Source organism: Astatotilapia calliptera, chromosome 19 (genome assembly GCF_900246225.1).
Source record: "Astatotilapia calliptera chromosome 19, fAstCal1.2, whole genome shotgun sequence".
NCBI lineage: Eukaryota > Metazoa > Chordata > Actinopteri > Cichliformes > Cichlidae > Astatotilapia > Astatotilapia calliptera.
Window position 1 is genome coordinate 25,587,169 of NC_039320.1, and position 12,774 is coordinate 25,599,942.

The 12,774-nt window shown below is 41.4% G+C and overlaps 1 protein-coding gene across 3 annotated transcripts in view; it reads right to left on the reverse strand.

The window, feature by feature from the left end:
- The window catches only part of eml5 (EMAP like 5), a 49,296-nt gene that overhangs the window by 20,613 nt on the left and 15,909 nt on the right, over nt 1-12,774 (reverse strand). For 2 of the 3 annotated variants that reach the window (XM_026151797.1, XM_026151799.1), the window contains exons 6-21: nt 12,350-12,485; nt 12,120-12,143; nt 10,694-10,895; nt 10,296-10,433; nt 9,920-10,176; nt 9,417-9,629; nt 9,164-9,331; nt 6,698-6,804; nt 6,495-6,613; nt 6,183-6,369; nt 5,925-6,030; nt 5,447-5,540; nt 2,582-2,682; nt 2,285-2,478; nt 1,635-1,746; nt 1,323-1,450 (exon numbers count right to left, since the gene is read on the reverse strand). In XM_026151797.1, coding sequence (XP_026007582.1) covers nt 1,323-1,450; nt 1,635-1,746; nt 2,285-2,478; nt 2,582-2,682; nt 5,447-5,540; nt 5,925-6,030; nt 6,183-6,369; nt 6,495-6,613; nt 6,698-6,804; nt 9,164-9,331; nt 9,417-9,629; nt 9,920-10,176; nt 10,296-10,433; nt 10,694-10,895; nt 12,120-12,143; nt 12,350-12,485 — 2,286 coding nt within the window. The remainder of the gene's footprint in view (nt 1-1,322; nt 1,451-1,634; nt 1,747-2,284; nt 2,479-2,581; nt 2,683-5,446; nt 5,541-5,924; nt 6,031-6,182; nt 6,370-6,494; nt 6,614-6,697; nt 6,805-9,163; nt 9,332-9,416; nt 9,630-9,919; nt 10,177-10,295; nt 10,434-10,693; nt 10,896-12,119; nt 12,144-12,349; nt 12,486-12,774) is intronic. The other variant, XM_026151798.1, reaches the window with a different exon arrangement.

The window sequence follows — 12,774 nt, forward strand, 5'->3', positions numbered from 1 at the left end:
TTTTGCTTTGATTTTCGGGGTATCTTTCCATTCAGCACTCTGTAGGTTTAAAATTGTCATTGCAGTAAATTGATGTGGCTTCCTTTAAATCCCAACATCCACACTATATCAGTATAGACATCCAGGATGATTTTTTTCCAGAGATCTGATGTGTTTTTGAAGTGTTCCTTTAATTTTTTTGAGCAGTGTTTATTTGATGTCAGCAATAAACAAGAATACCACTTGCACACACATAAATCGTTGTATTCTTTCTTTACTGCCTATACCAGGGGTGGGCAACTCCAGGCCACGAGGGCCGGTGTCCCTGCAGGTTTTAGATGTGTCCTTGAACCAACACAGCGGATTTAAATGGCTAAATTAGCTCCTCAACATGTCCTGAAGTTCTCCAGAGGCCTGGTAACGAACTAATCATGTGATTCAGGGTGAGATCTAAAACCTGCAGGACACCGGCCCTCGAGGCCTGGAATTGCCCACCCCTGGCCTATACATACCAGTATTCATGGAGTTTCTGCTCATCTAACACAGTTAACCTCATTAGCTTGTAGAATAAACCGTCCCCGTTCGTTCTCGTCAATTGATCGCTTCTTGTGCGATCTAAAGGGCAATCAATAGCATTTGCTCCATCTGCCTAAAATCAAGGCAGATGAGGAGAAATTGTAGGAGCACTTAACCAAATTAACAACCTCCCACTGAGTGCCAGTAATTCATCAGCATTTACAACTATTTCCTCTGTGAATCGGCATTGGTAAGTTTGCATGTTTTAGACTATTAACCATACTATAATATGCATCTATTACTGCAGACTAGTTTACAAAGTGTAACATATTGTGACGATCTTTATTTAGATTTTTGCACCCATAAAGAGGCACTTTCACATCAACCTTAATGCCTGTTAAGATAGAGTGAAACATGCCATCGGTTCTCACACACATTACCTTAGACTAATCCTTCCACCACCTTCCTAAAAGACCCTTCATTTTTGGTCCAGTAATTCAATTTAGGCGCCATGCTGAAAATTAACCTGCACAGATGAGTAATCTATGGCACCAGTATTATGTTGTTAAGAACGCTTCAACAATAAGGAAAATGTATTACATCACAATCCTCATCATGCATCCGCTTTCTATCTGTGAAATAAAGCACATATTCCACCTTTGAAATCTTTACTGGCTCAGAAGACGTTCGACTCCACTACTTGTGTCAAGTTAAAGACTTCCAGCTCATCATATTGCAGAGAAAATAGCATCCTCCTGAATATCTTGACTGGGCTGGTACAGGCTGAAGCTGATGACTGCGTATGTTATTCGCTATGTTATTCTTACCTGGACGAGCAGAGTGATGGGACCACTCTTGTCCACCTCCAAGATCTCGCCGTTCTTGGTTCCCACTAGGATGTGGCCATGGCCAAGAGATATGGCACGTATGGAGGGATTGTCCTCCAAGAGCAACCCTGCAGAGTCAGTGAAATAAAGAATGAAGTCACAAAGACCTTAGCAGGGACCAGGCTACAGGATGCAATCTTCATTTCAGTTAAACGCACTGAATGTTTTAAATGGATTTGCATTACATAATGGCTAGACAAACATGATCCAAGGGCAGCAGCAGACAGTTGAGAACAGGGTGACCTTTTTTACCTTTGGAGCCTGGAGCTAGGACTGCTCTCTTGATGGCATAGGTTTTGAGGCATCTCTCGAAAGTGTCATCCCACAGCGCTACAATACCATCCTTTCCACCAGTCACAAATCCCTACGGGGCCAAAATATTGTAACATGTAAAGGTGCAATGATCTCTAAAATGAGATCTAAACAGATGTAACTGGGAACTCTAATATCATATTTCAAAGGGGATCTATTGTGCTTGCTTCCAACTGCATGATTTTATTCTTGGACACTGAGTAACTCCTAATTTACCTTGGTGTCTTGGCCCAGGCCTTAAATCCATTCAATTGTATGAAAGCATATCTTTTAACTCCCTCCCTCACCATTGAAGGCGACTTTCTTCTAATCTACAGCACATACTCAGAGCCAGAGCTGTGTGCCTGAGATGAGCATATTAAAAATATCTGCTCTCACTGACATCTCAACAAATATCAGCAGACTGAAGCTTGAGGTTTGAGCTGAGGGATTACTTTCACATAAAATGGACATTCACCATAAAATAAGAAAAAGCACAACAGGATCCCTTTAAAATGACGACAGAAGAACAATATCTAATGATCTGCAAGTTAAAGACAAAACTTCGCCTGATAAGGGGAAGAGCCTTTCCTCCTGGATTTGTGTTATACCTTTTCTAGAGCGTGCATACTGAAAACAGGTCCGTCGTGGGCTTTGACAGTCTTCATCAGGAACATGTCCCTCCAGATACAAATGTCCCCTGTGCATGTGCCTGAAAACACCATCTCCTCTGACCAGCCATACACAGCACACATCATAGTCTCCGTCTTCCCCATGTTTCCCTTGCGCCCAATTAGACCACCACCTGAAAGAGACCCAGACAGTCACGATGAGATGTGTCACGGCTGAGCCCCAGTTCTGCTTTTTAGAGGCTGTTCTGCTAGTCAACAGTGAAATGCAGGTCTTACCAGCTTTATGCCAAAACTTCATATGTTTCACACCAGCTGTGATGAGCTTGTCAGGAAGGTAGGGATTTATTTTGACAACAAATATCTTGTCCTTGCTTCCCCTGAAAAACAACATTTTAAAATGTCAACACAAACTTTTAATTTGCACGTTTTTTTTACACTGCTGCAAAATTAAAATGCTTATATCTAGATCACAAGATAAATAATATTTAATTTGTGTAGTTACGTGTAATGTGTGTTACATCATTATGCACTATGTGGACAAACATTTTAGGCTGCATACATATTCCACTTACAGGAGCTGCTCAGTCATTGAAAGCATGCCATGAAGCTCCTAACACACAGTTTCTGTGCTGATGTTAATACAACAGGAGATTTGGAGCTCTGTAGTTACTGACGTCGGCTACTTCTATGCAGTATGCCCCTCAGCACTCGGTGAACCCGCTCTGTAACTTTACAAGGTCTGCCAGTTAGTGGATGAGATGCTGTGGCTCTTAAACGCTTACACTTCTCAATAACACCACTTACAGTGGAAGAAACGAAAAACATTCACAAACTGACTCGTTGCAGTGAGCAGTGACATACATCAATGTCGGGCATGGATTCACTTCTTTAGAGCGATCCATTCTCTCACAAGTCAAGGCAGACTGCATGGCTAGGTGGTTTATTTTATTCACTTGAATTCAAAGATTAAAAGGTGGTTTTGTCTAGTGTAATTCAAGAGGCTCTGCAGGAGACTGGGGACCTATCCAGGGTGTGTCCCACCTTTTGTCTTGTGACAGCTGAAGGAGGTTGCAGCCCCCCTATGATCCTAAATTTGGATAAGTGGTTAAAAAATTGGATGGATGCAGTATTCCTCTATTGGATCCATTAAAAAATATGTTCTGAAAAAGATGTTATGATTTTTATGAGGAAACATCAACTACTTTAAAAATATGAGCAAAATAAGACACCATAATGTTACCGATCTAAGAAACAAAGCTCTCTTTATCTTTAATTAAAAGTAAAAATGAAAACCAAGAGTGACAAAATATGTTTAACAGAGATAATTTAGAAAAAAGAAAAACTAACTGAAAAGTGTTGTGTACTTACAAATCTCACTAAAACAAAAACACACAGAAAATGTATTTAATTTTAGTCTTGATCAAATTTAGTCAACACAGCTACCCTGAGGAAGCTGTGATGCATGTTTTTTGACAGAGATGATTACATAAGGGTGTGCCAACTGTTTCCATTGTTGCATCTTATTATTGTGCTGCTCTGAACTTCTTAAATCTCGCTGCTGACAAACATCGCCCATACAGTTACACTGTAATAAAGAAAAGCTAAATCCAACAGTGAAACTAATAAAAGCACCCTCTTTAGGCTCTCCATCCCATACCCCCTCTGCCAGCGGTGCTGTACAAGCCAGGCTCTGTCAAGCCCCATTTCTCTTTGTCCACCTCACTGTATTTCCCACCAGTGTCTATAAAAGAGATTAGGCTGCTCTAGCTGTCCCTAAGCTCCAGTGAGAGCCTGGCAAGCAGCACGCAGGAGAGCAACCCGCAATGCACCGCTCCCAAGTAGCCACAGGGTATTTCACTGGAGTAAATACTAAATACGAACATCAAGTAGGATGAGCAACAAAACAAAAGCAGAGATATTTCGGGATGCGGATGCTTTCCTGTTAGTTATTTCTGGTGCCTTCGGCTTTTTAGAACTGGAAATCTTGCCATATCTTTTTGGAGAAAGTGACACCTTTAATGCTCTAAATAAACCCATAATTCAGGTCTGGTAATCTAATTCATTTGTATCAAGCCTGGCGAGTGAATAATTATGTGTTGTTCACATACATCGTGGGCGACCGTGGCTCAGGGGGTTGGGAATCGCATCTGTAACCGGAAGGTCGCCGGTTCGATCCCTCTGTCCTGGTCGTTGTGTCCCTGGGCAAGACACTTTACCCTACCGCCTACTGGTGTTGGCCAGAGGGGCCGATGGCGCGATATGGCAGCCTCGCTTCTGTCAGTCTGCCCCAGGGCAGCTGTGGCTACAACTGTAGCTGCCTCCACCAGTGTGTGGATGTGAGAGTGAATGAATAGTGGCATTGTAAAGCGCTTTGGGTGCCTTGAAAAGCGCTATATAAATGCAATCTATTATTATTATTATTATCATATATAGGGATTAGTTGTACCACGGTAATGATGAAAACCAGAGTATCATGCTTGTCTTGGATACTCAAGTCTTCAGTTATCGGATGCATTTTTAAAATGCAGACTTCAGTCTGTCGACTGTAGTCTTTATTGTTCAGTTTGTTTCAGGCATCGTAAGACATATGATTGTTTTCGCTGCTTGCTTGTTACCACTTTTCCTTTTCATTGCTTGATTGTTTTAGCAATCCATTTGCTTTTATGTACGTTTTGCACCTTGGGAAACAGGGTACATCTCAAAAGACTGTCTTCTAATTCATTTTCCAAACACGTTTCCTTGTGCAAATAGCGTCTGACATATCAAGCAGCTCAAACTCACCAGGATCTCATCTACGCAGCTCCTGGTATACGAGTTAAAAGTAATTCTCTTTGATTATGGATCTACAGCCAAGGCCCTGGGGCATACTCATGCTCTAGCCATTCAGAGTCAGGCAGGCTTTACGTCTACAGAGGAGCCGCCATGTAATCTAAAAGGTAATTCCCTTTTTCTCCTCTGTTCTATCAATCACATTGTCAGCCTTGCAAAGCAAAGTGGCTTCAATTTAGCTCTCATCTATAAATGTCCATATTTAAAGCAAAAGTGCTCAAACAATCTGTAGAATTAACAGGGAGGTTTGTCAAAGCTCTCCTGAAAGACCACCCTGCAGATGTGCAAATGCTGTAATAAAACTGTACTAACCGCATGGCAGAGAGCTTCTCCCCTTTTCTCCAGTCCCATAGCACAATGGTGTGATTGTCATCCAGGCCCACAGAGGCCAGCCGTTTGCCATCCGCTGTGGATGGAAAAGTCAGTCTGTGAGTGAAGTTTGGCTCTTATTAGCAACATGAAAGCACCATAGCGGGTTTGATCTACAGCAGGTGATTCACTGACTATGACATACAGATCACCACCATGCCTCTATCTGTGGCCAATTAGGGATAGTCAGATGCACAGTTCCCCCTTGATGCTGTCAGACTGCTGCGACTAAAAGACAGCAGAATAAGGTTCTTCACTGCTGCCTGAAAAACTGGTGACTTGCGAATTTACCTATTTCTTTTATGTGTGAAATTACTTTTTTGTTTCCCTGTTAAAACAGGATGTCTAAAATAATTTGTTAGTATTAAAAGCATGTCTAGGTTACATACGTGTAGTTTGACAAAGCAAGACTGTGTGTTACCTGAAAAGTCCAAAGCACACACTCCAAGCTGGTGGAACCCCTTCAAAACAGACATGGGTTTTAACATTTCTGTGTCCCATATGTGGATCGAGGAATCTCTGCCAACCTGGGTAAACAAAAAACATACAAATATCACAAATCTACCAAGTGAACCCCTTTGGATCAGATATAGCTCAGCTGAAAGGTTTTTAAAGGCTTTGAAGGGGTCCATAAACCCCCAAAACCTTGAATATTTTATGTTAGGAGTCTAACGGCTACCTGGCCTGTAGCTACAAAATCCTTTAGGGGGTGCAGAGCCAGACAGAGGATGTCATCATCATGGCCCATGTAGAAACGCTGCGTATTCTGTTGTCTGTTGTACACAACCCCTACAGCAGCAACATGGTACACTATCTCCCCAGTCTGGGTATAGAACAGGTTGCTCCTGCAATCATACCCCCTGTAGCTGCAAACAAAAAAAGGGGTAGGGGGTGAGGGGGCTTTATTTAATCACTATGCATGAAGAGACTTCTCTAGCTGAAATTCTTCTAATGCTGGGATGGTGTGGGATTATGCAATTTCTGAGCCTACCCATGAATGAAGTGCAGCTTTACTCCACTCCCTGGTGCTCTTTCTCTCTTCTTCATAGCTGTTGCTCGATGTTTCTCCTTGCACTGCTCTTTGAGCTGAGGTAGATCTTCTTTATAAACCTGAATGCATGTGGAAAAGTGTTCACATACTGCTTGTTTCACAGTAATATTTTCCCAGGAGATGCTTTTGATTTTAACACAAACCTGTCGTCTATATGTGAGCTGCGTCTCCTGCTCAATTTCCGAGTCCATCTCAGGTACGTCTGACTGATCAGAGTCTGACTCTTCGCTGTTAGAGTCTGCCAGTATCTCTGTAGGTAGAAACAAGGTTACATTACAGCTTGCCAGAAAATTCCCCCCGCTTCTAAATCAGAAAAATATCCTACTACAAACCATCCTGTTTCAGTGGGAGTCAGGGTCAGTCATGTAATAACACTACGACATCTCCTATTTATTAGACTGTCCTGCTTCACAGTGACAACAGTGAAGAAAAATGTACAATAATGCTGATGCAGCACAGTAAAGCCGTGCCAAGACATGGCAATAAGCAGAACTGGCAGCTAAGGGCAGCTACTCACAAGATCCATTAGGAAAATTAAAAGGAAAGGCAGTTAGTATGTGGTTTAATTTCAGAGAGCACAAGGCAGTCTGTCTCTGGAAAAAATATGACTTGGGAACGACAATGCAATTATACTTTCCAAGGTTCATTCACTTTTATTGGATTTGTCTTAATTAATGTGATAGCCGTTCCTTTGCAGAGCTTTATAGAAATGACGGTTTGCTAAAAAAAAAAAAAGTTCAAGAAGAAAGAAATCTAGCACATTGCTCTCTCGTGGGTTAGCACATCAAGTTCATGAGGTTAGAGTGAGGAGTATATTAATTGTGTGACAAAAAACTACATTCATAAAACCCATTATTGGTAGGAATGACATATATGGTGATAAATCTCTGAATTTAGCAAAGGCAATGTTTAAGTCAGACAAACAGTCGTAGCTTCACACTTTTTTCCGAAGCATTTAGGAAAATCAGATGAGAAAATGGATACCACTTCCATGTACTGTATGTGCATATGGAGCCACAGCCAAGAGGGTCAATAGTTCACATAAAGACGACATAAAGACTGGAAGATCAAAGAAAGTTAACCTGGCTCTTGCGTAGGCACTAGACAAACTACGTGCCCAACGATGTCCACAACAACTCCAAAATCTAGTTCAGTTGATTAGTGTGAGCACTAGGTACTGTATCCTAGCATGATTAGGTGAACCTTAAGCCCAGTCGGCTTACAAAGGTGGCCCCAAGCATGGCTCAGTTAGACTTGCGCACTATCAGCACAGTCAACAACAGCTGGATCCCTAAATATCCCTATAATCAGTAATTAATGGCTCTATAACGCATTTGAGAGAACAAAATAACAATGCTTCCAAAATCTCCCCAATTAAGCCACAAAATGCATAAACTCATGGACCATGGTGCTTGTCAAGAGTGTTTTTCAAAAGCTTGTGTGAATAAAAGAGAGAGAGAGAGAACTGAAGATGCTAGGTCAAAATGAAGTGTGCTTAGCCCCGATTAATAAATCCAGTGTGAGTGAGGCTAGCCAGAGAGTAAAGGCAATATGTTACAATTAAGTGTAGCATGACCACATTGTGAGACAAAAACTCCCCAACTAAGCTGTTTCCTTTTGCTGTCTGCAAGCAAAAAAAGATCCTGGACAAGCCCCCAATTTTTCCACAAACTGGCGAAAAGCAAATGACAAGTAGTCTACGCAATACATTCACTTAAATAAGACGGAAAATCAGAAAATTAAACAAATGTTGTTCGAAGCTAGTAATATCAGCACATGTGCCGTGGAGTTGTTAGGCATAAACGCAAACGGAATCAAATGAATTCATTGGCCAGTTGTAATGGGTCGAAACACTCAGGTGAGCTGCATTAGCTGAACACCTTGGGAAGTTAACCTATTGACCTCCAAGACAGGCTAGGACCACAGGAAGACAGTGGGAGGAGTGTTGCAGCAGTATTTTTTGACAGAGCCAAGCCAAATAATCTCTCTTTTCCCAGCGTTTTTTTGAAAGCAAAGTAATGACCTCCTGACTCCATTTTTTAAAATTATACCACAAAGACAAGAAAGTGGTATCACAGACCGTTATCACAGCAGACATTTGGAGTAGGACAAGCACAGGCAGAATTAATGATGGCACAGGTCCATTAAGTATCCTAGTAAGCCATTACTGTAAACCAGCATGTACAAGAGCAGGAACTCCCATAAGTGGAATTCAGCCATCAATAATATATTCGTGCTTTCCCTTCGATAACTTTTAAAAATGTCTGTCATGAGACTAAGGGCTTTTGTGTAACTCTCCGTAAAATGAAAATGAACAGTACGTAAGACAGAATTTGCTGTACACAGTATTCCTCCTGTTTGAAGAGGAGATTGAGTAGACATCCGGCTTCCACACTCAGACTAATTTGATGTCTTGTTGGCAGGAGCCACTGATTTTATGAAATAAGTAATAGCCGTAATGCAAGTCATCACCTACATTAAAATGTAACGCTGCAATATTCCTTAATGGATTGATCAGAAGTAAAACCTACAGTTCTGAAGGACATAAAGCGCCACATTACAGTAAGTACAGTGATGCAAATAAAGCCAGAGTGAGGGCAATACTGTACCTTGAGGTGCTATATGCAGAGCTTCTTTAGACTTTCTTTCGGGAACAAACTTCCACTGGAACACTGAGTGATCAGCACCCCCGATAGTTACTACCCACTGGTAGTCATGTGACCATCTAGCATTAGTTATGTGAGCCGAGTGGCCTAAATACTTTTTAAATTTTGCACCTGAAATCAAGAGACAATGCATTAGAAAAAGAGTATAAAGTTTTACCTAAATGCCATTTTTGTGATAAAATGAGATAGTCTTTACCTTTTTTTACACATGGATATCGCAAAAGTTTGACTAATCCATAGTCATCAGCAGTTACTAAGACTTGGTTGTTAAAGTTGGCGTCCACAGAGTTGATGTCATTGATGTCCGAGTATTTGGGCCATATTCCATTAACCTCAGGGCCCAAAACACATGTCCACGTAGCCCACTGTACCAACTTCAGCTCTTCCCTATTGGTGACCTCCTTCCCACCTCAACAAAAGAGAGCAACATTTTATCTCACAAAGCAGCATCTTTAATAAATAACCTGGTAGTTCTGTAGGATTTTTCTATATTTTGTTTGACCGATCAACATCATACAGAAATTTATTTAATGCACTTTATTCTTTGTGTTTTATTGATCACACACATGCACTCTCAATTTGAAATCTTGTTCAAGGATGCTTCAAAATGCCGATTGGAGACCAACTTGCCAGTAAGCAGACGAGCTACTCTATCTCCTAAGTCACAGTGTATACTGCAGTCTATATTCCTGTACTTACTTGGCATCCTGTAGAAGAGCCTCCTGCCGCTGCCATCATTTGTCTGCAGATACTTGCTATCTGTGGACCAGTCCATATGGGTGATGAAGCTGGTGGAGCCAATGCACTCACCCACTTTCTTGTACCTCTGCACCACACCATAGATATCCACCGAGTTATCATTTGAGCCTACAGCCAAGTGGGCCCCATCGGGGGAGTACTTCAGCTCATGGATGGCCTCCTTCCTGTCCTTGATGTGCACCACCTCAGTCATGTCTCTGGAGGGAAGCAGAGGAATGTATTAGCTAATGGACACCAAATAATGCAACCTCTTCATTTAGAGGAGATTTATAGCTAGATCTAAATTTTCCATCCAACTTTCGAATTGTATACCCACCTGACTCTTAGAACAGTGAATGAGCCATCCTTCATCCCCAGTGCCAGGTGAATACCATCAGTACTTACAGCCGCGCAGCGGATAGGCTCCTCCATGTTACAGCGAGCTATCAGCGCATGATCTATAAGGCTCCATATCCTGTACAGACATAACAGCAGGAAAAATGCAGAGGTAAAAACAACCGGAGAAGAATGAAAAAGTGCAAATTGAAGAGTCAATGATATTTGGCCTTTTTCCTGTGATACATTAACTTTACAACCGGACCCAGGCAGTTCCAATTACTCCAAAAGATCAACATCATTACAAATCTAACTTGTATTGGAGTGGAGGGGACTAACTTTTTACACACAAATTGCATGCACGAGTTAATACTGCACGAACGGAAGCTGAGGCTTTACCTGACTGAGCGGTCGTCACTTCCAGTCATAGCTAGAGGCTTCGTTGGGTGCACAGCCAGCGCCCAAAGCTCTCCCTCACAGTGACCCTGCATTATGAGGAAGGGCTTGTTGCGATCGTGGACCACAATCTCAAAGATCTCACTGTCCTGTGTGCCCACTAGGATGTGATCTCCTCGCCAGCACACACTACGCACTGACAGCCCTGTCAGAAACACAAATGGTAAACATAACCAAAAATGAAACGAAATAACACGCAAACATGAAAGCAGACAGACATTTGCCACTTATAAAAGGCAGCCGTTATTAAAGACGCAACAGGGATAATAAAAACAGGGGGTGATAATACCCATCTGCAAGCTAGGACGGATTTTTTAACAAGAAATACAAGGATGGCACATGTTTTCAAGCCGATTTGCAACTGACTTTTGGTAATACAGCAAGTATAGGATGGAGGGTGCAAATGCTCTTTACATACAGTACTGTACAAAAGTTTCAGCCACTTTTGATGTTTGGTGTCTTAGTCATCAGAGAGGCAGTCCTTGAGTCATTTTGCAGCATCACAATGGCCTCAAACAAACAGGCAGAATCATCAAGAACTATCTTCAGCAACACAAAGGTGAGGCCCACACAGAGCCCTGACCTTAACATACTGAAGTCAGTCTGGGATTACATAACTAGACAGAAGACACTGAGACATGAATGAATGAATGAATGGAAAAAATGTGACGACTTCTCCACGATGCTCGGAACAGCTCACTGAAGATGACTTTAAGATAAAGATTGATCCTATTTAGTCTTTTATTTGTTTGCTTCATTTTGCATGAATTAATTGCTTTTTTCAAATAAACCTTCTGTGCTTTGTTAAACACATTAATTAAATCTTGCGCTTTCTTCTCAGTTCTGCTTTTTTTTATGACAGAACAGCTGATGTACTGCTGCATTATTAGCTGGTGATTGTGTTTCTGTATCATCAAGCAAGAGAAAAACATGAATTATAAATTATTATAACATATTCCTTTAAACGGCATTTCAGCCTAAATTTGGAAATAAATTCAGTTGAGTGAGAAAGTTTAATTGCTGGCGTCTGAGTTTGTAAAACACATATTTAAAATCTGCAAAATCAGCAGGTTGAGAGCAGGTGTTGAGTTCTCCACATGGTGACATTTGAATGTTATTCAGTTGTTTTTGGACACTTTGGGAACTAAACTGAATAAAAACACTCACTAGGCTATTATTGGTAGCATCACCGATTTACTGTACGAGCTTAAAACGTTTGCACAGAACTGTAGAAGACGTCTGTATACAGAGCAAAAATTGCAACAGTGCTTGAACTTACTAACAACAAGAGGAACAGTAGAACAAATGTGGAGACTGCTACAAACAGACTGACATGGTTGTTAACTCCGCCCTCAGTGACATTACCCACCTCGGCTATTTTCACCTCTAGCTACTGTTAGGTCCAAGATTAAAAGTATAGGAAATGGGGAAAAATAGAGAGCAAGAAGAAAATGTTAGAAAATTAATTAAAAATATATAATATAAAGAATGCCTTTTAAAAAAATCCAGATGTATTTGTTCATTCACAATGTTGTTTAAATTTTAACCTGGATTATTTCTGTACCCAAATTAATGGGAAAAAAGCAAATTTGACATCACCTTTATATCCTTGGTCTGTTTCCCTGAGATCAATGACAGTAATTGGTTTGAAGTTGAGATCCCACAGCCGGACGCAGCCGTCTCGGCCCCCGGTGGCAAAGCCCTCTTCACAGGCATTCATGCTGAAAATCCCTGACTGGAGGAAATGACAGGCTGTCAGTGAGGATCTGCACAGTAAATGAGCAACGACAGAACCAGCCTCAGCTACAAACTCCATAGTGCTGCTCCTCAGCCAGGCATTTGTTGAACAAGGCTTTTGCAATTACAAACTGGCTACAGCGGCCTCGAGATAAAACCAAACTGAGAAAAGGAAGTTGTCATGTTTGCTTTTATTATAGCTTAAGTGGAAAGCTCTACTGATGCCCTTGTTTGTCTGGTCTGGCCCTGTTCAACCCCTAGTAAGATATTTGGTCATCCAAAAAGCA